This window comes from Hoplias malabaricus, chromosome 18, assembly GCF_029633855.1.
Source record: "Hoplias malabaricus isolate fHopMal1 chromosome 18, fHopMal1.hap1, whole genome shotgun sequence".
Taxonomy (NCBI): domain Eukaryota; kingdom Metazoa; phylum Chordata; class Actinopteri; order Characiformes; family Erythrinidae; genus Hoplias; species Hoplias malabaricus.
In genome coordinates this window covers 29,026,777-29,051,670 of record NC_089817.1, presented here as the reverse complement: position 1 = coordinate 29,051,670, position 24,894 = coordinate 29,026,777, and the positions used below count along the sequence as shown (strand labels likewise).

General features: G+C 42.0%; 1 protein-coding gene across 3 annotated transcripts in view; it reads right to left on the bottom strand.

Annotated features, from left to right (window-relative positions):
- dscama (Down syndrome cell adhesion molecule a) overlaps positions 1 to 24,894 on the bottom strand; it is a 97,937-nt gene that overhangs the window by 13,829 nt on the left and 59,214 nt on the right. For 2 of the 3 annotated variants that reach the window (XM_066650737.1, XM_066650738.1), the window contains exons 5-20: positions 24,081 to 24,359; positions 23,570 to 23,845; positions 22,222 to 22,518; positions 19,236 to 19,511; positions 18,396 to 18,674; positions 18,162 to 18,281; positions 16,915 to 17,094; positions 8,479 to 8,693; positions 8,108 to 8,204; positions 7,089 to 7,217; positions 6,781 to 6,948; positions 4,771 to 4,841; positions 4,375 to 4,615; positions 3,753 to 3,899; positions 995 to 1,150; positions 393 to 526 (exon numbers count right to left, since the gene is read on the bottom strand). In XM_066650737.1, the coding sequence (XP_066506834.1) occupies positions 393 to 526; positions 995 to 1,150; positions 3,753 to 3,899; positions 4,375 to 4,615; positions 4,771 to 4,841; positions 6,781 to 6,948; positions 7,089 to 7,217; positions 8,108 to 8,204; positions 8,479 to 8,693; positions 16,915 to 17,094; positions 18,162 to 18,281; positions 18,396 to 18,674; positions 19,236 to 19,511; positions 22,222 to 22,518; positions 23,570 to 23,845; positions 24,081 to 24,359 (3,065 nt within the window). Of the gene's footprint in view, positions 1 to 392; positions 527 to 994; positions 1,151 to 3,752; positions 3,900 to 4,374; positions 4,616 to 4,770; positions 4,842 to 6,780; positions 6,949 to 7,088; positions 7,218 to 8,107; positions 8,205 to 8,478; positions 8,694 to 16,914; positions 17,095 to 18,161; positions 18,282 to 18,395; positions 18,675 to 19,235; positions 19,512 to 22,221; positions 22,519 to 23,569; positions 23,846 to 24,080; positions 24,360 to 24,894 lie in introns of those variants that run through there. The other variant, XM_066650739.1, reaches the window with a different exon arrangement.

Here is a 24,894-nt window from a genome sequence, read left to right as displayed (position 1 = left end):
TTGAGGTTTTATTATTACACTGCTATGCTACTTTAAATTAATTACAGGATTAAAAAGAGTTTCCATAAAACAATACACAATAACTCATTTAAATCATAATAAAAAATACTATACGTCCAAATATGAGTTCAGCAAAGAACGATAACGGGGAACGCTCTAGAGCAGCTGCACATGAGTCTAAACTCTAGAACGCCCAGTGGTAAATGTTGCGAGAAAGGGGTAAGTCCCACTGCTGCCAGCAAATCCTCACAACAATGTTAGAACATCTAATCAGAGCTGAAGATGTTACTGAAGCAAACGGGGCAAACTACTCAAAGACGCCCTTGATTTCAGAAGACAAACTAGACGCGGATATTGGGACGTTATCGCTGCGACATTGTGGAACTGCTTACCGTGGGATATGAGCTGGAGCAGAACACTGTGTATTTCCTGATCACACCGTTCAGTTTGAGTGGAGGGAGCCAGGACACATAAACAACAGAGCTGGAAGCTGCTGCTGCCTTTACACCCCCTGGTGGGCCTGGAACTGGAGGAGGAAGAAGAGATGATTCAAAACCATATTTAGAAAATGAATGGATGTTAAACATTCATCTCAAACCATGTGGAGATGTTAAGTAACATCTCATACAGTAAATACTTGTAGATACCATTTTAAGGGGAACTCACAACTCATCCCGACAAATGATATATGATGCTTGGAGCAGCTGCACATGAGCCTAAGGTCACCATGCCCAATGGCAAGTGATGGCTAGACGGACTGGTTTTCTGGGTTGATGGAGCACAAGAAAAATTCTGATCCTGAACTTATCCCTCATCCTCAATACCTGACATCACTAATGTCCTCATACCTGAATCCTGCTATAAACCACTGCTGTAGAGAGTCAAGTGAAGGAGCCTTGATACCCACATCTTGCCTCCAAAAGTAATCACAGTGTTGGACCATGTCCAGTGTTAGAAAAGCTGTAGATATGATGTCAACGAAACCGAATATTACCGTCCTCTTTGGTGCGGATGTAAATCTGCTCGCTGCGGACACCGTCTCCTGCCCGGGTGAAGGCCAGCACCTGGATGCTGTAGTTGGTGTATTTCTCCAGGCCGTCTAGCTCCAGAGGGGGCTGCAGTGTGGTGATGTTTCTGATCTCTCCCAGTTCTGTGGGCCCAAAGAGACGTGGAATGTTAGGAACGTGAATTTCAGCATAATTATTAATTAATCCATGACGTATTCATCGATAAGGGGGAGTGCAATGTGTGTATGACACTGTAAAGAGGGTATTAACAGTGCAACACTCTTATAATCAGTGTCCAGTTTGATTTTTCAGTGCTGGACACGATCACTTCAGCCATGTGAAGGTGCGCCACAAACAGTTCCTCCATAATCTCCATAAAAATTCATGAAACAAACAGGATGCTCTGGATCTGATGAGCCTAAGCTTACCATGCTTAATGCCAAGTGTTGACCAGTAGGGTATAAAGCCCCCCATTGTTAGGTTTGGAGAAGTGGAACTGTGTTCACTGGAGTGATGGAGCTTAGGAAGATCTGAGATCATCTGAGATAATGTAAAGCATTTGTAGAAGGACAGATGTAGAAACAGTGACCATCTAATACCATTGAGATAAGTTGGAAAGATGTTTGTGACCCAGAACTAATCATCTAACATCAGCACCTGACCTCACTAATGAAAACAAATCACATCTGGGGTAAAGCAGTGGAACTGTGTTCTCTGGGGGTGATGGAGCTCCTTCTGGGACCTTTAGGAGGATCTGGAACCCAGAACTAATCATCCAACATCCAACAACTAATGTATGTGAAGCAGAAGTCCATCAACTCCTCACAGCAATGTTCCAATATCTAGTGTAAAGCATTTGTAGAAGAGTAGCAAGCTGTTAGAAAATAGGGGCAAACTAACTATAAATACTCTTCATTTCAGAAGAAATGTTAGAGGGTCCTATATTAAATTGACTATTTAAATATTAACTATATTTGTCTCACAACAGGAACCAGAAGCCAGGGTTTCTTCTTCTCCTTCTGTCAAACGCCGGCCCTGGAATTTGAAGCCTTTTAATTATTGATGTCTATATTTTCCCCTCTCTTTTTCCTCCCCTCCTGGAAACTAGCCACTGTCTCTACTCCTTTAATGTTTCACTCCATTCAGGTGTTGCCACACTAATCTCCACAGGCGGATAATGAGGCAATCTAAAAACAAACAGGTCTAGAAAAAGGCTGGATTAAGAGGTTTTATCTGTAATACAGATATTGTTTGTCTCTGCTGTGCGTTTGGATCAGTGTATAGAGGTCTAAGACCATGATGCAGTATTTTAATATGAGGAGGTGAAAATAGCAGAGCTGGCGCTAGGCAGCATGCCCTTTATGGATTAAGTAATAAGCTGCAGTGGGGTCCACGAAAGCTTAGAGCTTCAATCATTAACTATCCATCCATTTATACAAGCTTAATCAGGTCCTGTTGCAACGAGGCGGCACATTAATGTAATTGAAACTATCACTAGTGCCCTTTTGTAGAGTTTGTAAGGGTATATTCTGCCCCCTGGTGGTGATAAGACACTGCACATAATGCAGAGTTAAGGACTTTTTCGGACTTCTACAGATTTGAAACATTGCTGTGAGGATTTGATGGCAGCCACAGGGATGCTGCATTATTAGTTCTGGATCACAAATATTCCAGGGCTTTATACCTTTCTAGCTGACACTTGCATGGACCATGTTGACCTTATATTCAAGAGGATCTGACCCAGAAGGTACAGATTTATTGGTCATACAATAACATACAACGTAATGCGATGCTCTTGAGCCTAATGTCAACTCGCTCAAAGCAAAGTGTCGACGAGAAGGGTATAAAGGCCCTAGTATTTGGCTGGAAAGCACTAACCTTAATCACAGTTGAGGGATCTACAGGGTGGGCCATTTATATGGATACACGTTAATAAAATGGGAATGGTTGGTGATATTAACTTCCTGTTTGTGGCACATTAGTATATGGGAGGGGGGAAAGCTTTTCAAGATGGGTGGTGACCATGGCGGCCATTTTGAAGTCGGCCATTTTGGATCCAACTTTTGTTTTTTCAATGGGAAGAGGGTCATGTGACACATCAAATTTATTGGGAATTTCACAAGAAAAACAATGGTGTGCTTGAACTGAAACTGAAACTATGGATACTGGAAGCCTGTGCTAGCATTTCTCCTGCGGTGTTGCTGTCAGTGTGTGAAGAGTGGGAGAAGAGGGTTGCATTGACAATCCAACACAATGGGCAGCACTTTAAACACATTTTATAAGTGGTCAGAAACTTGTAAATAAATAATGAAAGCATAAGTTACACCAAGCACACCATTGTTTTTCTTGTGAAATTTCCAATAAGTTTGATGTGTCACATGACCCTCTTCCCATTGAAAAAACAAAAGTTGGATCCAAAATGGCCGACTTCAAAATGGCCGCCATGGTCACCACCCATCTTGAAAAGTTTCCCCCCTCCCATATACTAATGTGCCACAAATCACCAACCATTCCCATTTCATTAAGGTGTATCCATATAAATGGCCCACTCTGTATTACCAATTTTAATCAACCACAAAAAACAATGCCATCCAATGTATTTGCATCACCTCAATATATTAACAGTAAGGTGTAATTAGAACAAACCAAAATATCTGGATGTTAACCCTGTGAAAGATGAGAGAGGAATGGATGATAAAGAAAATGTAGACATCAGTGTGTGTGTGTGTGTGTGTGTGTACATACCTCCGTCAGGAAGGTTGGCCCAGTAGATGATGCGAAAGCCTTGCAGGACACCATTCAGAGCTTCTTTAGCAGGGGTAAGCCATGTGAGTGAGATAGTCTCAGGAGATGTAGCTGTGGCCTGAACTTTCTCCGGGGGACGACTGGGCACTGATTAAGAAAAAAAAAAAGATCTGAGTTGTGATAAGTTTAATCAAAAACATATTAACTATTTAATTAATGTATTATATATATATTTTTTTTAAATATTGGTGAAATGGCCCTTTAAAAACAGAAGAAAGCTTACAGCTGAAGGATATTCTGCAGAGAAGGAACCATTTTACCATTTTAAATAAATTTATACTTCATTTTATGAATAATAATATATTTTAGAATATATATATAAAAGTGGTATTTTTGGTGATTTCATATTTTTCGTTTATATTTTTTGCACCAGTTATATGATATTCATTTGTGTTAAATTATACACACTAAAGTAGTTCCAGTTCTGGCCAATAGTGCATTTTACTGTTCCCGCTTTTATAATTCATGCCCTCTTCATAGTACATTTTTGCACATTACTTCTGACCAGTTGGGGGAGCAGTGCACCTCCTGTTTCCTCCCAGCGCGCAGCTCGTGGTCTTACCGTCCTCCATGGTGGTGGCCCGGACTTCGCTGGACGCTGGGCCGGGGCCGGCGCTGTTGCTGGCTTGGACCACCACTTCGTACTGTGTGAACTTCTTCAGGTTGTTGAGGGTGAGGGTCTCTGTTTCTCCTGTGCTCTCCACACTGAGGCAGATGAACTGGTGACTTCCGTTCAGCGAGTGCTCTCTGTGACACACCTGATACCCACGGATCATCCCGTTCTGGAGGTGCTTCTGAGGAGCCTGGGCACAGAACACGTGGCGTACAGCTTCATATAACGTCACACAAAATGCTCAGGATAATGATCTGTAATCTGCACATTTGTGCTCCAGTACATTCCACCTCTGTCTGATCTTCACAAACGCATGAGAACACAGAGAAAATAACACAGTTATACCTTCCATGTGACTTTGATGCTCTGGGAGGAAATCGCTTCAAGAGTCACATCCTGAGGAGGACCTTCCGGATCTAAAACACATCAGCAGTCACATTTAGACTGGATAAACGCATCTAGGCAACAGTTCACAGTTATTTTCATTTATTCATTCTTCTATCTTCTTTAACCACTTCATCTTGGGCGAAAGAAAGAAACACACCCATGACAGGGTCCATCCAGGATATCACACACTCACTCAGTCACACCTGTGGACAGTTTCACACACTCACCCAGTCACTCACCCAGTCACAACTGTGGACAGTTTCACACACTCATCCAGTCACTCACACACTCACTCAGTCACACCTGTGGACAATGTCACACATTCACCCAGTCACTCACAGTCACACCTGTGGACAGTTTCACACACTCACCCAGTCACTCACACACTCACTCATTCACACCTGTGGACAACGTCACACACTCACCCAGTCACTAACACAGTCACACCTGTGGACAGTTTCACACACTCACACAGTCACAACTGTGGACAATGTCACACATTCACCCAGTCACAACTGTGGACAATGTCACACATTCACCCAGTCAATCACACAGTCACAACTGTGGACAATGTCACACATTCACCCAGTCACAACTGTGGACAATGTCACACATTCACCCAGTCAATCACACAGTCACAACTGTGGACAATGTCACACATTCACCCAGTCACTCACCATCACACCTGTGGACAGTTTCACACATTCACCCAGTCACTCAAACACTCACCCAGTCACACCTGTGGACAACGTCACACCACATACCAACATGTGTTTTTGGACTGTGGGAGAAAATCGGAGGAAACTGACGCCGACACAGAGAGAACACACTACACTCTTCACAGACAGTGACCTGATGCTGGGTTTGAACCCACATCCTCAGGACCCTGGAGCTGTGGTAGTGACACCACCCACAAAGCCACTGTGCTGTCACAGTTTTTAGGTGTAGACCCCTCTAGTTGCTTGATTACAAAGTAAATACATCTATTTTATTTTAAGCATCATTTATTGCATCTCATTTAATTATTTCATAACTTTTAAACTTTGAATGATTATCTCTGTATTTTTCTGCCGTACATTGGATTTATTTATTTATTTTTTATGGATTTAATTTATTCAACTACAGAATGTTAATGAACTCAAAAGTGCTGGAAAATATTTCACCCATCTTCTATATTTGTATTTATACTGGAGCACTGTGAATTTCCAAGCCCCTGAACTGTCATTTATAGCCTCTAGATGGAAGGAGTGCATCATAATTCCTAGCCTATTCTGTCCTTAAATATGTTATTACTAGTGAACACAGCTATTTAAAGATGTACCCATTATAAACAAATTAGGTTCAAATGAATACACAATGATAACAGTAAAGTCCTCATACTTTATATATTTAGTAAAGTATAATCTGCATGAACTAACACGGGAGGCACGTACGCATAAGGTCACCATGCCATCAGATCCTCACAGTGGTGTTCCAACACCCAGCCTTAAGCATTACAAGCCATAACTGAACCAAAGAGGGATAAACCCCATAGGAATAAGTGTTAGATGAGCAGGTGTCCAGAAATGTTTAGTGTACCTTTATATGGTGTCACCTTTTTCATAACATTCTTCTCCTAGTATCAGATGATCTAGGCATGAAATCTTTAAGCCTTATTAGTTAATTAATTAGGGCAATGCCTTTAAAGCAGGGGTACCCACACCTTGTTGGGCTGGAGAGCTACTGGACCAAGGTTTGGACCAATTCTCAAGATGGTTTCTAAGTAATCATCAGTGAATGTGGACCGATGTCTGGATTGAATTATTTTCATGTGGAAAATGACTGATGCACATTATTTAAATGATGCACAATTGAACAAAATGCATTTTTTGTTCAACAGGTGCATCGCTTAAACAATGTGAACCAGTCTCTTCCCCCTATTTAAAAGTAATCAAGTCCCTGCTGTAAAGTCTTTTTCACGTTATTCACCTGCTTCATCTGTGGTCACGGTGAGCTCGTTGCTGGGTTCGCTGTCTCCGATGTGGTTCTTGGCGAACATGCGAATGTTATAGGTGGAGGAAGGGTGGAGTTCGATGATGGTGGCCAGGTTCAGAGTTGGAGAGACGTCCCTAGTCCTGCGAGCTTTGTCCCAGGTGGCTGTAAACCAAGGTTAAAGACTTAAAAAAAATGGATCTGAACGAACTCTTAAGGTCACAGGGCATCCAACGATAAAGGGAGCCATGTGCATCATTTATTAATAAAACACAATATTCAGGCTTGGTGGTGTGTTGTTGTACCTGATTTATTTTTGCACTCAATATCGTAACCAGTGATTGGGCTGTTTCCATCAAAACCCATCGTCCAGCGAAGGGCAATGGTCCTCTCTTTCACTTCCCGGATCTCTACTTTAGGCGGCTCTGGGGGCTCTGAGGACACAAGGTTCAGAACAAAGCCCTTGAGTTGAGCTCCAAGACAATATAAAGAAACAATGCTTCTTTGACCTTTTCCTTTATATTTTCCTTTATACTCACACAGTGGCATCTAGTGGCCTGGATGTATAGGAGATTCTGCACTAATCCTGATATTCATTCATTCATTCATTCATTCATTATCTGTAACCCTTATCATGTTCAGGGTCACGGTGGGTCCAGAGCCTACCTGGAATCATTGGGCGCAAGGCGGGAATACATCCTGGAGGGGGCGCCAGTCTTTCACAGGGCAACACACACACTCCCACACACATTCACTCACACCTACGGACACTTTTGAGTCGCCAATCCACCTACCAACGTGTGTTTTTGGACTGTGGGAGGAAACCGGAGCACCCGGAGGAAACCCACGCGGACACAGGGAGAACACACCACACTCCTCACAGACAGTCACCCGGAGGAAACCCACGCAGACACAGGGAGAACACACCACACTCCTCACAGACAGTCACCCGGAGGAAACCCACGCAGACACAGGAAGAACACACCACACTCCTCACAGACAGTCACCCGGAGGAAACCCACGCAGACACAGGGAGAACACACCACACTCCTCACAGACAGTCACCCGGAGCGGGACTCGAACCCACAACCTCCAGGTCCCTGGAGCTGTGTAACTGCGACACCTACCTGCGGCGCCACCGTACCACCCATCCTGATATTTAAATTAATATTTTAACCATGTCTACCCCCACGTGGAGAACCTGATCTACGGATCACATTCTGGTTCCTCCATGGACTACAAAACAACCTGATTCTTCATCATCTCAGAGGTTGTCTCTCTTTATATTTTAAACAACATCTCAGATTCATGAGAGATCCCTTACCTTGAACCGTGAGCTGAATTATCCCTCTGTCCTCACCGTAGGAGTTGATAGCATGGCAGGAAAAAAAGCCAGAGTCCTCCCTCAGAGTCGGGTAGATCTAGAAGGACAGAGACGCAGCACCTAGTCAGGTTCCTGTAATACCATTTACAGCCTCTAGCTAGCAGGGTTGCCATATATTTCCACCAGAGGATTAACCCAATACTGCAATGTCATCAGCAACAACAAAAGCATGTTGTAGTGTTTATGAATCATTTCTTGCTCATTCTATTGAAAGTGCAGATTCCAAACTTTAATTTGTAAGTAGAAGAAGATATATTTTATCATGATACTATGATTCATTGTAATGAATATGTATAACTAACACCTCATACCTCCAGTGTGGAGATGACCTCTTCTCCGACTTTCTTCACAGTGACCGTGTGCCTCCACATGTCTGGGTTGATCATATGAGACTGTTTCTCCTTCTCCACCTCCTTCTCCCACCGCACCATAATGGGCTTCTCTCCATGAGCCTTGCAGCTCATCTCAATCTTCTCCCCCTTTGTGGCCAGTGTGTTGTTGGGGTACGATGTGATCATGGCAGGAACTATGTGGAGACAAGGGGGTTAATCAGACAGTGTTAATCAGACGGTAGATTCCACTACGAGAAGACCATTCAAAACTATGGGTTTACGAAGATGTCACAAAGCTGTTACTGAAAAAGATGTAGACAAAAAATAGCCCTCAGAACAATACATAATTATAACCAGGCTTCTCTGTAGTCCACTGGAATGAAATGTAGAGGAAACGTTACATAGTGCGGTACAGTGTCATCCCTCAGAACACATCTCACTTGCACATAAATCCCTCTGTGTGCACACTTGGTCACTAGAGCAGTCGTTTTACATGGACGAGTGTAAAAGGAGAGCTCTGCTGGGGAATGTGTGTGCAGCGTAGTGCGAGTGTGATGTTATTGAAAGTGTCAGGTGAAGGGTTGCAGTCGTTTACGTCTCATCTCATATTCATGTCAGCCCTTTTCAAACGGGCTTTGGAAAACAGCCGAGAAGTGACTGAATTATAGAGGGACAGTGCTGTCTTCTCCCTCAACATCCAGAGCTGATTTACTCTTGAGCAAGGCACCGAAATCCCAAACACTCCCTGGCTACTGCGATGGCTGCTTGTCGCTAGGGGGAGTGTGTGTGTGTGTGTGTTTGTGTCCCAAATGGGTTAAACGCTTAAGCATAGTGATCTTGCACGTTTGCGAGTAACAATAAAACCACATTTACCTTTATATCCAGACTATTCTGTAAAGCTTTTCTACCCTAGCAACAGTTGCTATGGAGGGGACTTCATACAATATTTCATTCCTCATTCTGGATGTTTTACATGTTTGTGAGCAAGGCCATCCTGCTATTGCGGCTAGAGACACTAATTACAGATCAATATGTGCTTTCCCCTCTCACCATACTTCATAACCAAGTGTGTTTTCATAAATCAGAAGGACGGGAACACTTGGCCTTCCGCTCCGTGCGGCTGTCAAGGTTATTTTGTGTTTATTACGGAGGAATACGAGCAGCCGAGTCTTTGTCTTACAGCTTCCCTTGGGCTCTTAGCTGTCTCCATCATGACTACATAATTGCAACGTTGATGTATTTCTTTAATATCCCGCAGAATTACAGCCCGCTGAGATGAGAGCTGAAGGAAAAGCCGAATTGTTCTCCTGAGATCTAGTCACCCTGTCTGACTGAACACGGACTGCGACGGCCTGTCATGGGGCAGGACCCTCCCAGCGCACATTCTGTCACTGCTTTTGATCTATCCTTTTCACTTATTCACTAAGAGACTGTACAATGAAGCAGAAAGCAGTAGTTAGCGCTGGGAAATATACTGTCTGTACCAATGTAGTGGTTTTATTTACAATTTCATTTTAGCAGTGCTGATAAATAAAACACATTCGGCTCATTTAAAGAGGCCTTCGTTTATATTCAGGTTTATGTTTTAGGACGCTCTTATAATCAGCATTTTTATTCTTGTTATTGGAATAAAAAACTAGGAAACTTACTTAAGGAATAATATTATAAGTGCAGTAAGGTGAACCTTCCTCATCTGCTACACGCAGTAGTCCATTGTTGACATATTGTATAAGCTAACAGAAGAAGCACTCACATGAGCCTAAACTCACAGAGGCCAATGTCAAGACACGGCCAAACAAAGCCTTGGGGCAGTGGATCAGAATGAATATGAAGAGATAGGGCTTCATCCAACACTTTTGGAGGTGAATTGGAGTAGTCCAGCATCATTAACTGAACGCTCTAATTTCTGTAACTTACTGTGACTAATGACTAGGGATGGCACGATACCACTTTTTTAGGTCCAATACCGATACAGATATTTTACATTTGGGTATCTGCCGATACCAATACTTATCCGATTTTTAAAAAAAATAATTGCTTTGAAATAAAAAAAAACATTAGATGCCTTTTACATAAGTCAACAGTCAAAGTATTGTAACATTATTATATTATACTCATTTGCAACAAATACACTGCACCCAAAACACAGTTCAGTTGCCAGTACTGATTTTTTTTTTATTTAAACCTAACTTTCCATAGCATTTAACTGGTCAACACTATTCAGACATTTATCCTGAAATTTTAAAACTTAAAGCAAAACTTTAAATATAAGAATCTAAAGTAGTATTCAAAATGGAAGCAGTGCAAACATGGCTTTTTGTGACCCTCAACTAGTATTAAGATGACTGTCAGTTCAGTCTGTTTCCATCACATGAAACCTGAAGTTCAACTCAAATTACAAATATGTTCGTGGTGTTAAAGTTCCCAACACTGCTACCACCTCGTGAGACAGTAGCATCACACAGATTACACTTGGCGGTTTTGCTGTTTTCTTCGTTGACTGTGAAGTAACTCCACACTGCTGACGTTTACAGGCCTCTCACAACAATCGCTCTATCACGTGATGCCTGCCGGTCCTATGTGGATTGCGTGTTTTGTTCCTTTCCTATATCCGATCCAGCAATTTAAGCCAGAATCTGACCAATACCGATACTGAATATCGGATCGGCGCATCCCTACTAATGACATCACTGAAGATATCGTGATACTGAATCTTATCGATACTTCAGTTTAGACGCAGTTCTGTCTCACAGTGTCTGATGCTTCGCTCTCTGCCCGTGAGTGGAGATGGATCGTTGACAACTGAATTCAAATGGTATGCCCTGAAGGCACTGGGACAATGCCTAATAGAACTATTGATGGCTTTTAATGAAGCAGAAAGACAAGCGATCGATAAATTCCAAAAAGAGAAGTCACTGTACAAAAAAAGGCATGGTCCATTAATCATATAATTTATATATTCAACCGTTATTGCACATAAATATATTTAAATATGCAACCTTCTGGGTCAAATGACTTCTTGATGAATTTCTAAGTTGAAAATTAGAAAATGTGTATGAATTTTAGTAACTAATTAAAGTACTTATGTATTTTTGAAAGACTTTTGAAAGCACACAGCCCTCATACACACACATACACACACAAACACACACACAAGTAGCATAAGAGGATAAGAACGGGTGATTCTGGAGAGATATCAATCACAATTTTTTGGCTTAGAAGTTAAATTAATTTACTTTTACACAAAGCATCAAAAGCCCACTTCAGTGGTAAGAGTAAGTTGGGGCCTCCCGCCTCCCCATCACTGAATGTAGCGCTAGCCGTTAGCTAACGTAACAAAACTGGCTATTTAGTGTTCTCCTCCAAGTGTGTTGAGCTCTAATGATCGCGTAGTTGTGGAAGCCATTTTTATTTGGATAACCAGCGTCATCAGCAAGATTAAGAAAGAGCACGTTCGAGTTTGTCGACTAATTCTGGCCTTGTCCATTATTCCACAGCTCAGAGGTGTGGGGAGAGACCGTGGTTTGTGCTTAGCATCCATTTCTTTAGGGAATCCTGCCTGTTTTCTGCACTCTTCTCCCCTGAGAGTCCCACTCCCCTCCCCACCGACATTTCCCTTTCACCTGGACACGTTACCATGCCAACCATCTCTGTCTCTCTCTCTCTCTTTCTCTCTCTCTCTCCTCTCTTTCTCTCACACTCTCCCCCAGCTCTTAGAGGGGGCTGTCAATGAAGGACAAGAATAGAACAAACATCCAGAATTGATTTTCAGAGGAGCACAGTTACCGCCAACTGATGTTCATATCACTGGAGGAGGGCAAGGGAAAAAAAATAAAAACGTTTCTTTACCATTAAAATACCACATTCACCCCAAAATGTACCCCATGTGTTTGAATGGCTGACGGTGGAGTTACGTAAATTCATATAAATGTTTATTTGGATTCAGCTGGAGAGATATATAATTAAATCCAATGTAAAATTAATCAGGGTCATCGTTTACATTTTGCCTCGTTGACTTTCCCTTCTGACACTTGACCTCAAACTCTCAACTCCATCACGCAGGATTAGAGGCCTCTGATTGGACGTGGTCGACTGTATTTGTATATTTATGATTGACCTCTGATTTAGCAACAATATTTTTTCTGCCAATAACTTTTACACGGCTCAAGTTTTTACACGTAACGTCGGTAAAAATGATGTGCTCCTATGTCACAGTGGAAAAAACAGTTTGGAGTTAATTCTGGAACTACGAAGCAGTTGGATTCTTTGTGTAATGTGAGATGAACCTAGAAAAGACGTAAAAATGATACGTAATCACTTTCAAACACGTTTTGATCATAAATATTACAACAGTATGTAATGTTTAATTCTTCAGGAGGTCTATAGGATTTGGCACTGGTCTTCAGGCTCAGTCTAGGGCTGAACGCACTGTATATCATCCCCCATTTTGTGAGCATTGTGAATGTAGGCCATGGCTGCTGCGCCTCACTGGGTCATGAGGGAGATGTGATGTGTGTGTACAGCCGCACCCAGCCCCAAGCCGGCTCTTTTCGCCAGGGGTAAACAGGGAGATGACTGGTTAAGTGGAGGCACTCGCTATTCTCCGCTGATACCCTTTACTGCACCATTGGGCTTTGCATGGAGAATGAGGCGGGCTGCGGAAGACGAGGAGGGGCTTACGGGAGGAAGCCCAACAATACGGCCTGCTATTATCCAAACACTCCAGCTTTATGGGCCGTCCTTAATGGCCACGATTGCCGTAATTACTCTTAATTGATGCTGATAAACAATGATTGCCTGTCAATGTGTCTGAGATGACTGTTTACAATGCAATGTCAAACCAAACAGTAGAAGAGACTGAGGAAACCACTATTAACAATGGTATTTAGTTCCAGACTAGTCTAATTGAGTCCAACTTAATCTGTGATTTACAGACTGCTTTTATTGTGCCAGGCTAATACTGTGGACTGATACGAAGCACAGTCTGTTTAAAAATCTACAGTGTACAGGACACATTGTGCACATTGATTTGGGGATCTGGAGCCCACCAAACCACACACTGTGAAACAAGACCAACCAGTGGGGTTGTTGTAGTCAACCTAAGGAAGAAAACATGGGTTAAACATGGGCAAGGAAGGCGAACTCAGAAGGACTTGGCCTGGAGTTCTGGGCGGCTTCTGCTAGTGGAGAGTGAAGCCGGACCCCCCCTTGCCGGGCAAAGTCATTGGTGAAAGAGGAGGAGTGGGTTGGTGGAGGGGGGCGAATTTCATCATGGGAATGTGAGGAGAGAGGAGTGGTTTTATATGGATCGTAATGGCAAAGAGGAGGAGTCTGGGTGTGGTCCTTCTCCCAAACTTAAGTTATTTCATAACTCCATTTAAAAACTGAGAAAATGAGAATGGAGATTCGGGTCGGTGAGTGTGGCTCATTATCGTTTAGAAGAACAGGTATTAAAAAGGGCAATTGGAACAGGGAGGTTTATACAGGGAAGCTCTGAGGCTTGATTCATCTAAAGCACAGATGTGTTATTCAAGAAACCTGAACTCTGTTCACTGGGGAAAAGGAGGTTTAATGAAAAATGTCAAAAACAGGTCTATAAATACGTAAAATAATTGATTAGGGGACCCCTGAAGTACAGACACCTAACAGCAGCTTCAGTGCTTGGACCCCTGTATAATTGCAGATCTCAGTTTAGTTTGTGACCTGAAGGGGGAGATGGTGTCTTTTTCTCGACTGATAGTAAGCAAAGGGCAGCTCTTAATGAGGGTCTAGGCTGAGGTGAACACAGCGAGATCACAGCGGCCTAGGATGCCCAGGCACTAAGGGAGGCTCGGGTTACTACAAGCTGAGCGCGATGAATCAAAACAACAGATTTGCACCTCGGGGACTCGCCACACTCTACATCATTCTACCTGCCAGTCCGATCGATCACAGAAAGGACAAGTGTGTGTGTGTGTGTGGCATTACTGTATATTCAAATTGGAGAGGGGGAGAGAGGGAGGGACAGAGAGAGAGAGAGAGGTTGTATTTGGCACACAAGAAGAAGGACTCTGCAGGGAAGCTTCTGCAGCAGCTTGATAAGAGCTGAGCTGGGAAATAAGCCCCTCTAACATCACATAGTCATCAGCTGTGAATATGGCCTCGGAAAAAGGGGCAGCACGCTGGGATTAACGGGACAAAGTGACGTTGAAACAAGGCTCATTTAGCAGGCATATCACACTCACGATTGCAAACCACCTTTCTCTGATGAGTGATGTTTAGCAACAAAAAAAATATAAATGATGTTCGAAAAAATTGGTTGTTTTAATGAGTGCTTGGGAAATGCATGAAGAAAATAACATCACCACCAAATTTATGGATTTTTATATATTTTACAACATTCTTTTTCTATTTTTATCAAAGAAATTAAATAATTAATGAAAATTACTGGAATAATAATGAATAATGAAAATGAAATATTATTTTGGACTCAACATATGACCTGCAAACAAAAACTATACTGTTTTTATGTTTTCGTTTGGATTGTATTTTGGTGGACATGTTATATACAAGAAGAACAACACAACCCTATGGGTCTGAAAGGATGTGAAGCTGACAAGAAGCCCTAACTGATAAAAAGGAAATATATCCAAAAACAAACATTATTCTGATGATTCTCAGAATGACGAACTGTCCATCCCAGAGCCCAGGCCTCAACATCACTGAATGTGAATTGTGACGAAATGCAACCAACTTCTAGGACTGAACTCTGGAGGTGTTGAAAATGTAATAAATGTTTGGAGAATATAAATCCAACAATGTGATTATTTTATAAGCAGGTGTGTAATTTTTGTTAAATAGGTTTTCTGGGTTTCCATAAACACACAATGACACACACATATGCTCACAGACAACACACACACATGAATCACAGATGTAGCGCTACCTCAATGCTAGCTTTTCCACATGAGAGCTTTCTGCAGGAGTTGAAGGCTTAATGGAGGGGAGATAAGTTTGGCTACTGAGCGCAAAGAAGCCTGTGTGTCTGTGGAAAGCTCCAGTGAGGCAGAAGCTCCACTGCACCACTGCACTGCACTGGAACTGGGGCTTCTGTTGTGACACAGTGAACTCAGCAAACTCAGTTAACCCCTGAGAGTAAGCCAAGCGCTTTAACCCCTGGAAACCCATGCAAACACAAGGTTACTCAATACATCAGGTCACCACAGCAACCAGTACCAACCCCAGGACCTAGCTCTCATGGTTACTGCTGTTCGCAAAGCCACAACTCTCCAATGATTTGAAAGAAGTGAGCCGTGTTCATAGGAAAAAAAAAAAACAATGGAAAGACTGGAATAATACAGATCATGAAGCTAAACGAAGGGGCAAAGGAAGACAAGGGACGAATAAGGGCTTATAATACAATAAATATATCAAATGGCCTACTCAAGCCATTATTAAACCATTAAAAACTCACCTTGTTTTATCAGAATACAATTTTTTAAATTCTCTCCAAAAAAAAAGTCCTTAATGCCTTGGTTGTTTAGATGTAACTCTACACCACCATGTTCCTTCATGATGAAAGAAGTCCCGACCCCTATCTCCACCTATCTGTCCCCTGTTCACCTGCAGCTCCAAAGCCCTGCCACTCAAGAGGATTAGTTTTATGACGTAAGAGGGTCATGTTTTTGAAATACTGGAGTTTCAGAAATGGAAATGCTGAGTCGTGGTGCTGACAGTCTATTTTCCTCAGGATGCATATTCTAGCACATAAACAACACCACGAGAACGCACTAAACACTGGATTCACTACAGGGGTCTGTACATTTTTAAACTGAGATAATATTGACACTATTTTACGGTGAATCTTATTTCACCAATATTTGATTAACATAAAAAAAATGTGTTAGAATGGCGAAGAAGGTTCATTCATTTTTTTTTATGAAAATGTTTTAGACAGTTTTCATTTTATAACGTATTCACTGTTTTCAGTGCATGGCATTTTCTTAACTACTGAGCACTTAATCACTGATGGGAGTTATTTATTCAGATGTGTACGAACCATTGGACACCCCTGATCAAAATCCATGATCTGTTGATTTTAATAATGTGCCAGTTACAAAACACATCATCATCTACAGCAAATAAAGCTTAATTATTAAATGAACTTTGCTAAATATTGCAAAATGCACCTTTTCTCTTTTATTATTGGAGTGACATTGTGTGTTATAAATTTTTCACATGGCACATTTTGAAGTGTATCTTATAAACAAGAACAGTGTGTTACAAAGTGTATTATTTTAATGTAGAACATCATTAAACATGTGATATGACGGTGCATATGTTCACACAACACAATTAATGCCACAGTTATGCTTCTATACTATTGGGTAAACCAAGACTTGGGTGAAAGTAAATGGAGTAAAATATTCATCTTACTTTTCACGTTGAGGTACATGGACTTGCTGACATCTGCTCCCACGTCGTTGCTGACCTTACACAGGTAATATCCTGCGTCCTCCTCCAGGACATGCTTTATGAGCAGAGAACCATTCCCCAGAAGCTGGATTCTGTATCCGGAGTTCAGTGCGATCGGGTGGAACTGTGGAACTCCGGCACCTGAAAAATTACCCAGTGAATCAAGTAAAACACAGAGCCATGCTAGTGATAGGCAAAGTTAGCGCTAGGGCTAGTGCTAACTCACAGGGATATTCTTGCGAAGATAATCCCCCAAAACAACAAAGAAATATGGAATTTTACCCCAAATATAGTTGGTCACCCAAGGTTTGTGTCTCATGTTTGCTTAAGGTTTTGCACTGAAATTAACTAGCTAACTGAAGTTTTGCTAATAGCTAACAAGTACTTGAACAACTAATTAGCATTGTGCTAACAACCTGTTCATACACTTACACAGCATAGTACCCACACCTCGAACAATGGCAAGTTGTTAAGTAATCTCAAAAAAACGTACTTATGTGGTTTCTGACATTGTGGAAATATACAGGAGCGGCTAAAAACAGTGGTTTTCAAAACATATTAGCTATATTAGCCTCATAGCTAATTTTTTTCTCTACTAAAGAAGTCAGGCCTCAAACATGACTAAGCTGACCAAGTGAATACTGGGTATGGAAATTAGGTTTATGTGATTTTTACTTAACTATTTCTTTAAAAGAACACTAGATAAATTCTACCCCTAGTGTAATTTATTTTCACAGCACTGTACTGAAATGACTGAGGAGGGGGAGTTAGGGGATTTTTTTACCTACCCTCCTCCAAAAATTAAATGATGCAGTTTCTGCAGTGCTGAGCCTGGAGTAGCAATGACAAAGGCACCTTTCTCCCCATTACAGAACAGTGAAGCCTCGCAATAATTTTGAAGCTATAATTTTCAGTAATGGGTTACTTTCATAAAACATCTTAATATATTGTTGACCTTAAATTGTCCCTAATACCGTAACTGTCCTGCATCATATCTCCTTTGGTAAAACAAAAAAACAAAAAAAAACCAAAAAACAAAATCCCTTTTGAGCTTCAGACACTTTTAGACACTTCTCCCTTGAGCACTTAACAAAACAAATGGACCCTGGTTTTAATTTGCCTTCATGGAAGCTTTGTTTAATTCAAGTCCTGTTTTCTGAACAAACTCCTAACAATGGCTTTATGTTTTGACGGCAAACCTCACTCACCTTTTGAATATTTCCACTCTATTGTTGGGCGAGGTTCTCCATCTGCAGAACAGTTGAGGATCACAGCTTTCCCATAGATTCCGTCCTGGTCTTTGGGCTGGACTTTAAATCTTGGTGGAACTGGATGAAGAGGGTAAACAGTTTACTCATTGATAAAACACTTCACCGCTTTCTCTTCCAGAAATCCGCTGTGACTGTGTAAATTCAGTGTAAATCATAGCACTATCCCCTTACCCCTGACGATTAGCTGACTCTGGTACTTGACAACGGCGGCGTCATTGCGTGCGATGCAGGTGTAGGTGCCGTTGTGAACTCGCTGGAGGTTGGAGATCCGCAGTGAGCTGGTGAAGTCGATTTTGTCAATGGTGACATCCAGGCTGGCGTTAATGGGTTTACCATCCTTCTCCCAGTCGATAGAGATGGGCAGGTCGCCCGATCTCACCACACATGGCACAAAGACTCTGTGACCGATGGAGTAGCGCGGGAACTCGAAGGGTTGGATGAAGGGGGGCACTGAGGAGGACCACAGAGAGTTTATTTAAATATTATTATTTCTCCTAAAACAGTATACACAGATCAGCCACATCCTTGTGTCTACATTCATTGTCCATTCTCCCAGTTCCACTGGCCATTCAGGATCACAGGCTGTAGTCCATGTGTTGCCCTGCATGATTTCACTGCCCCTTTCACCCTGTTCTACAATTTCTAGGACCCCTGCATGACCAATGTGTGAATTGGGTGGTGGATCATTCTCAGCACTGCAGTGGCACTGATGTGGTGGTTGAGTGTTAGTGTGTGTTGCGCTGGTTCAAGTGGATCAGTCACAGCAGTGCTGCTGGAGTTTGTCCACCAACCAATCAAGTCCAAGTATCCAATACCCAAATAATGCCTGCTCTGTGGTGGTCTTGAGGAGGTCATAACCATTGAATAACAGAGGGTGGCTCAACAGAAGAACCGTCTGTAAATTCTTTTCTGAGAATTATGAGCAAACACAAACATTTCTAAACCACCAGCATGTGCCATAAAGGCTACTTATAGAAATAATGGTGTATCCTCTATGAATTTTAAAGTTACCTTTCACAGTGACGTAGACGCTCTGGTTTTTGAAGACCTGTGGCTGGACGAGGACGTGGCAGGAGTACTCTCCCTCGTCCAGCTCCTTCTGCACGTTCAGCAGTTTCAGCGTTCCGTTGTTTTCAAACGCACGTTGTCGGTCATTGAATGGAAGCAGGTTGGAGTTCTTGTACCATTTGATGGAGTAGTAGGGGTAACCAATGACGTGGCAGTGGATGTAAGTGTCCCGTCCAGCGATGGCTGTGAGGTTCTTCATCGGTCTAATATCAGCAGGACCTTAACAGGCACAGAAGAGAAATACCTCTCTTTAACCCTTAGACGTCAAGTGTTACTCTTGACGTTTTGCTCTCTGTCCTATTTCCAGTTCTTAATTATTCATAGAGCTACAAATCTAATCACATGTTCATATAATTACTTACATTAGATTTTTCTATTTGTTTTTGCACTATTTCTTTTTCCTGTGTGTTTTGATGTTGAGAAATGATATAAATATGAGAAACAACATACACATAGCAACAGACCCAGTAAACAAGGAACGTCCCTGGACGTTCAAAATAGGTCTAAAAGTAGTCTGTCCATCAATGACATATTGTCAATGGACGTCTAAAATCCATCTTAATGTTAGTTAAGTGGTGACCAATCGATAACGTCAGTGGACGTCCAAAACGCGTTTTATACAAGTAATTTATTTCGGGACCAATTAATAACGTCAATGGACGTCCAAAATACCTCTAATAGTCGTCTTTTCAATGTCTGTGTTTGGACGTCTTTTCAGCTTTCATTTTCAACCTTAAGAGAACGTTGATTAGACGGCAGTCATTACATTATTTCAACGTTGAATCAACGGCTAATTGTTTACTGGGGAATGTGTCGACTTGTTTATTTTAACTAGTTTTACAGCAAATTAAAACAGTGTGTAGATCCCAAGATATAATGTTTTTTAATAGTTATCAGTGACATTTGAGATTTCATTTGTGAGCTCCTGCTGGTTTGGGTCCCCTCTTTCTCAATGATGTAAAAAAGTGTGCCTCAGTGCTGCACTTTGTGGTAAATGTGAACTGATTGGAGAAAACTCACCGTCTGCATGGTTTCCAAAAATTAATATTAAAATTTAAACTGTACAACACAGCTCCTACAACACAGTATTATGCTTATATTGGAGCGTAAGTGTTTGAATTTGTTCTGTAACACCTATAACGTTTCTAGTACCTGCTCAAACATTATCCCACAGGCTAAAGAACTAAAATATATGGAAAAACCAACATATACCTAACATTTTTGACACTATTCAGAAAAGCAAATCCAGAATAGATGCACAGTACTAGCAAAATCTCTTGTTAGCAAAGGGCAAATTCCATTTCTTGCTCAGTCTGTGGCTTCCTTTTCTACCTAGGCGTCCACCATCACATTACACATCACAGCCACTACTATTACAGAGCCAGTGATGCGACAAACGGTCATTATCCCGTCTCTGGAATGGCACAGATTTACAGATTTATCCTCCGCCACTGACACTCAGAGACAAGAAAGGGAGGGGAAGAGATAGAGACAGAGGGATAGACAGATATGGAGAGAGAGAGAGAGAGAGAGAGAGAGAGAGAGAGAGAGAGAGAGAGAGAGAGAGAGAGAGAGAGAGAATTGGGTGAGAGTGAAAACAAAACAACCTCTGATTTACACACTGTACACTTATCAGAACAGACAGCGTTTTTCCACGGCTCCAAGGCATTGCACAGAACCTTAATTAAGCTATCATGAGCCTGAAGGAGAAATTCCAGGGCTAAAAATAATAAAATTAAAATATAAAAATGGGTCACTTATGGAAATGAATAGTGAAAGACTCATCTTTCTAGCGGTAAATACCAAATGGAATAGAGGTATATGGAAGAAATATGACACTTAAAGCACACATTTATTAAATGGTGCCCAGGTTTTATGGACAGCTTTGTTCATATTTTTTTATAAACCCAACTATGAGCAGTAATATGACAACAAAGCTTGACTACAGTGTGTAGGATGTACAATATACTGCGTGTAGCCAAGATAAATACTGTTAAAATAGACTAATCTACTGTAAGCAGATTGATGTTGTGGAAAACACAAAAGGATATGGGATATTCACAGCTCAATCATTTCAAATGAAGTAATAGTTTGGACAAAATACAAATCCATACAGTTTTATCCTTATACCTTGGGTGTGATCAGTCACCCAAGACCTGGATAATATTCATGATTTATTTCCTTTATTTTGCATTTGGGCTACAAAATAATATAGATAATAAGTGGCTAAATCTCTTTTTCATATAAAACTATTCTGACATTTATAGTTAAGCAAAAAATTCCACATGTATAGCACTATAACATATATGTTATTTAAATTCAAAATATATTATAATTTTGCCACTCTACTTTGACTATGTGTTGAGCTGCTAGGGAGCAATGAGGAGTTAAAGGAGAAGGTTTTTGCTTCTGTTTATTGCAAATAAAATGTCATACACCTAAGACATTACTTAAAAATTTTTAGGTAGGCGTGATGTTAGCATTCCGTTAGCACAATGCTACTACAGCAATAATGTCTATTGTTTCATTTGTAACAAGCTATGTAGGTCAAATAACTTTTAAGTGAGTTCAATGTTTTGAATGTGCTGAGCTGCTAGAGAGCAAAGAAAGATGAATACGGACCCTGTTCTTCAAACAAGCCTTGGCTCACTGAGAACATTGGAGGTCTATTGCTTTAATGAACTTCAGCAGACGGAAAATAAATATAAAAAAGTTCAATACATTTGGAATGACATTATGATATGATAAAACAGCACTTTATGAATGAAGACGGTAATTGCAGATTTAAACCTGTCATTCAAGCTACAAGTTTTTCTGAAATAACCTAATTAACCAAAAAGTTCAATGTGTGCGTGTTTGTGTGTGTGTGTGTGCGTGTGTGTGTGTGTGTATTGTGTGTGTGTTTTGGAGGAGCTGATCTGACAAGCACCTCTTACGTTTATTCGAGCCTGGTAGGAGACCGTCCCGGCTGAGTTGTTGCAGGTGCAGCGGTATACCCCACTGTCCCGGACTTGCGTCTGGGAGATGTTCAGGTAGCTGATGACGTTCCCCTCCGCCGTGATGCTGTGGCCCATCCGGTGACGGCTGTCCTTCATCACCAAGTCATCGTCCAGCGTCCAGGTGACTACGGGCTGCGGGGTGCCTTTGACGTGGCACATCAAGGACACAAACTCATTCGGGCTGACCACTTTCTCGCTGAAGGCCGACAAGATTTTGGGGGTTCCATCTGTGAAGAAACAGTTTAGACAACTGTTAAAGGTGCAATTAGTCATCTACTCCAGTTATGATGAAAGCCTCTACTGGCACCCAGTGGCCTGGATGTGTAGATGATTATGTACTAAAATTAGTGTGTACAAATAAGTTTTAAAGCGTTTTTGTGTGACATATAATTCATTCATTCATTCTTTGTCTGTAACCGCTTATCCAGTTCAGGGTTGCGGTGTGTCTGCAGCCGACCCAGAATTACTGGGCGCCGGTCCTTCACAGTCACCAATCCACCTACCAAAATGTGTTTTTGGACAGTGGGAGGAAACCCACGTAGACACAGAGAGAACACACCACACTTCTCACAGACAGTCACCCGGAGGAAACCCATGCAGACACAGGGAGAACACACCACACTCCTCACAGACAGTCACCCGGAGGAAACCCACGCACACACAGGGATAACACACCACACTCCTCACAGACAGTCACCCGGAGGAAACCCACACAGACACAGGGAGAACACACCACACTCCTCACAGACAGTCACCCGGAGGAAACCCACGCAGACACAGGGAGAACACACCACACTCCTCACAGACAGTCACCCGGAGGAAACCCACGCAGACACAGGGAGAACACACCACACTCCTCACAGACAGTCACCTGGAGGAAACCCATGCAGACACAGGGAGAACACACCACACTCCTCACAGACAGTCACCCAGAGGAAACCCATGCAGACACAGGGAGAACATACCACACTTCTTACAGACAGTCACCCGGAGGAAACCCATGCAGACACAGGGAGAACATACCACACTTCTTACAGACAGTCACCCGAAGGAAACCCACGCAGACACAGAGAGAACACACCACACTTCTCACAGACAATCACCCGGAGTGAGACTCCAGGTCCCTGGTGCACCACCGTGCCACCCTCTTTTATAAATTAGTTTTATAATTGCCTTTTGTGGTAAAAATGTACAGATGTACCACTAAATTGAAATCCTGGTAAAAAAAATATTCCAAAGATAGCACAGAGATACAAATGTGTTTAAGGTGTTACTGACCCTCTAAGATGACCTGCACAAAGTCCTGAGCAGACATCTTGTTTTTCCTGGCGAAGCACTGATACACTCCTCCATCGCTCTTAGCCATTCCGTCCATCACTAGGTTTTCTTTGTTGATGCCGTTCATGTGCACACCACCACCGGAATTGATCTTCTCGCCATTACGGTACCACGACAGATCAAACTCATCAGAACCAGTCACACTGCAGCTCAGCGACACCTGGCTGCCCACACTTCCCTTCACTTTCCTCGGACTGACCACCAACCGCAGCGGTTCTGCAAATTGCAGCATAGTTTTAATGTCAGAAAGCAACCCATCTCATGTTTTCACACTGTGTGGTATCTATTTAAACCTAGGAACAAGAAAAACGTTGGGCCAACCCACAAAAGTGTTATTTTTAACGTATCCTTAAAGAAAAGTCACTGCACTTTTAACTCAATAGTTTACAAACTTGTTTTAAAAATATGATTTTCCATCAACACTTAAATGACAAAGAAGAAAGAGACATACCCTTGACCAGAAGGCGTCCAATGACCTCGGCGTTCCCGTAGCTGTTCCACACCTCGCAGACATAGTTGCCGGAGTCGCTGGGTTGTGCTCGTTCGATCAGGAGACCTGTCACACTTTGCCGGAAGCGAGTGTCTGGCTCCAGCGGCCTGTTGTCCTTCAGCCAGCGGTACTTTGGTGCAGGGTGACCGGACGCTTTACAAGGCAGCTCCACTCTGTGTGAGGCCATGACCTCCCGCTTCTCAAAGCCATCCAGGATCGCAGGAGCAGAGTTAGTGGGGTCTTAAAATGAACACGAGAATAAATCAATGCAAAAGGTTGTCAGTTCTTTTAGAATCGGCATGATTTTAATTAAGAATTTCAAAAATTGAAGGGTTTTGACAAATGTTCCACCTATGGCTGATTGGTCAACCTCTGTCTGGTTACTGCAGCATATATGTTAGCTAAGTTAGTATCATATAAAACTGATTAACACTGGAAAAAAGCAGGACAAGAATATCACACGATACCTGTAAGATTCCAGTGTTGATTCAAATTTTAACGCATTTGCCAAATCTCAATTTGGCAAATTTTGTGTGATCTGGATGTGGGGCCAACGTGGATTCAACCCATTTTTGGTCCACACCACACCTGAGTCGAGGCACCCAGGTGCACCCTGAGTCAACGCCATCACTGAAGGCCAATTTTGGGCAACATTGGCGCCAACCATTTATTGCTTCCTGGCTTTGGATTATAGTCAAATGTGATGAAGTAAAAAATCTTAACTGATCTACACTGTAAAAACCATCCAAATCCGATTAATCATAAGTAACACTTT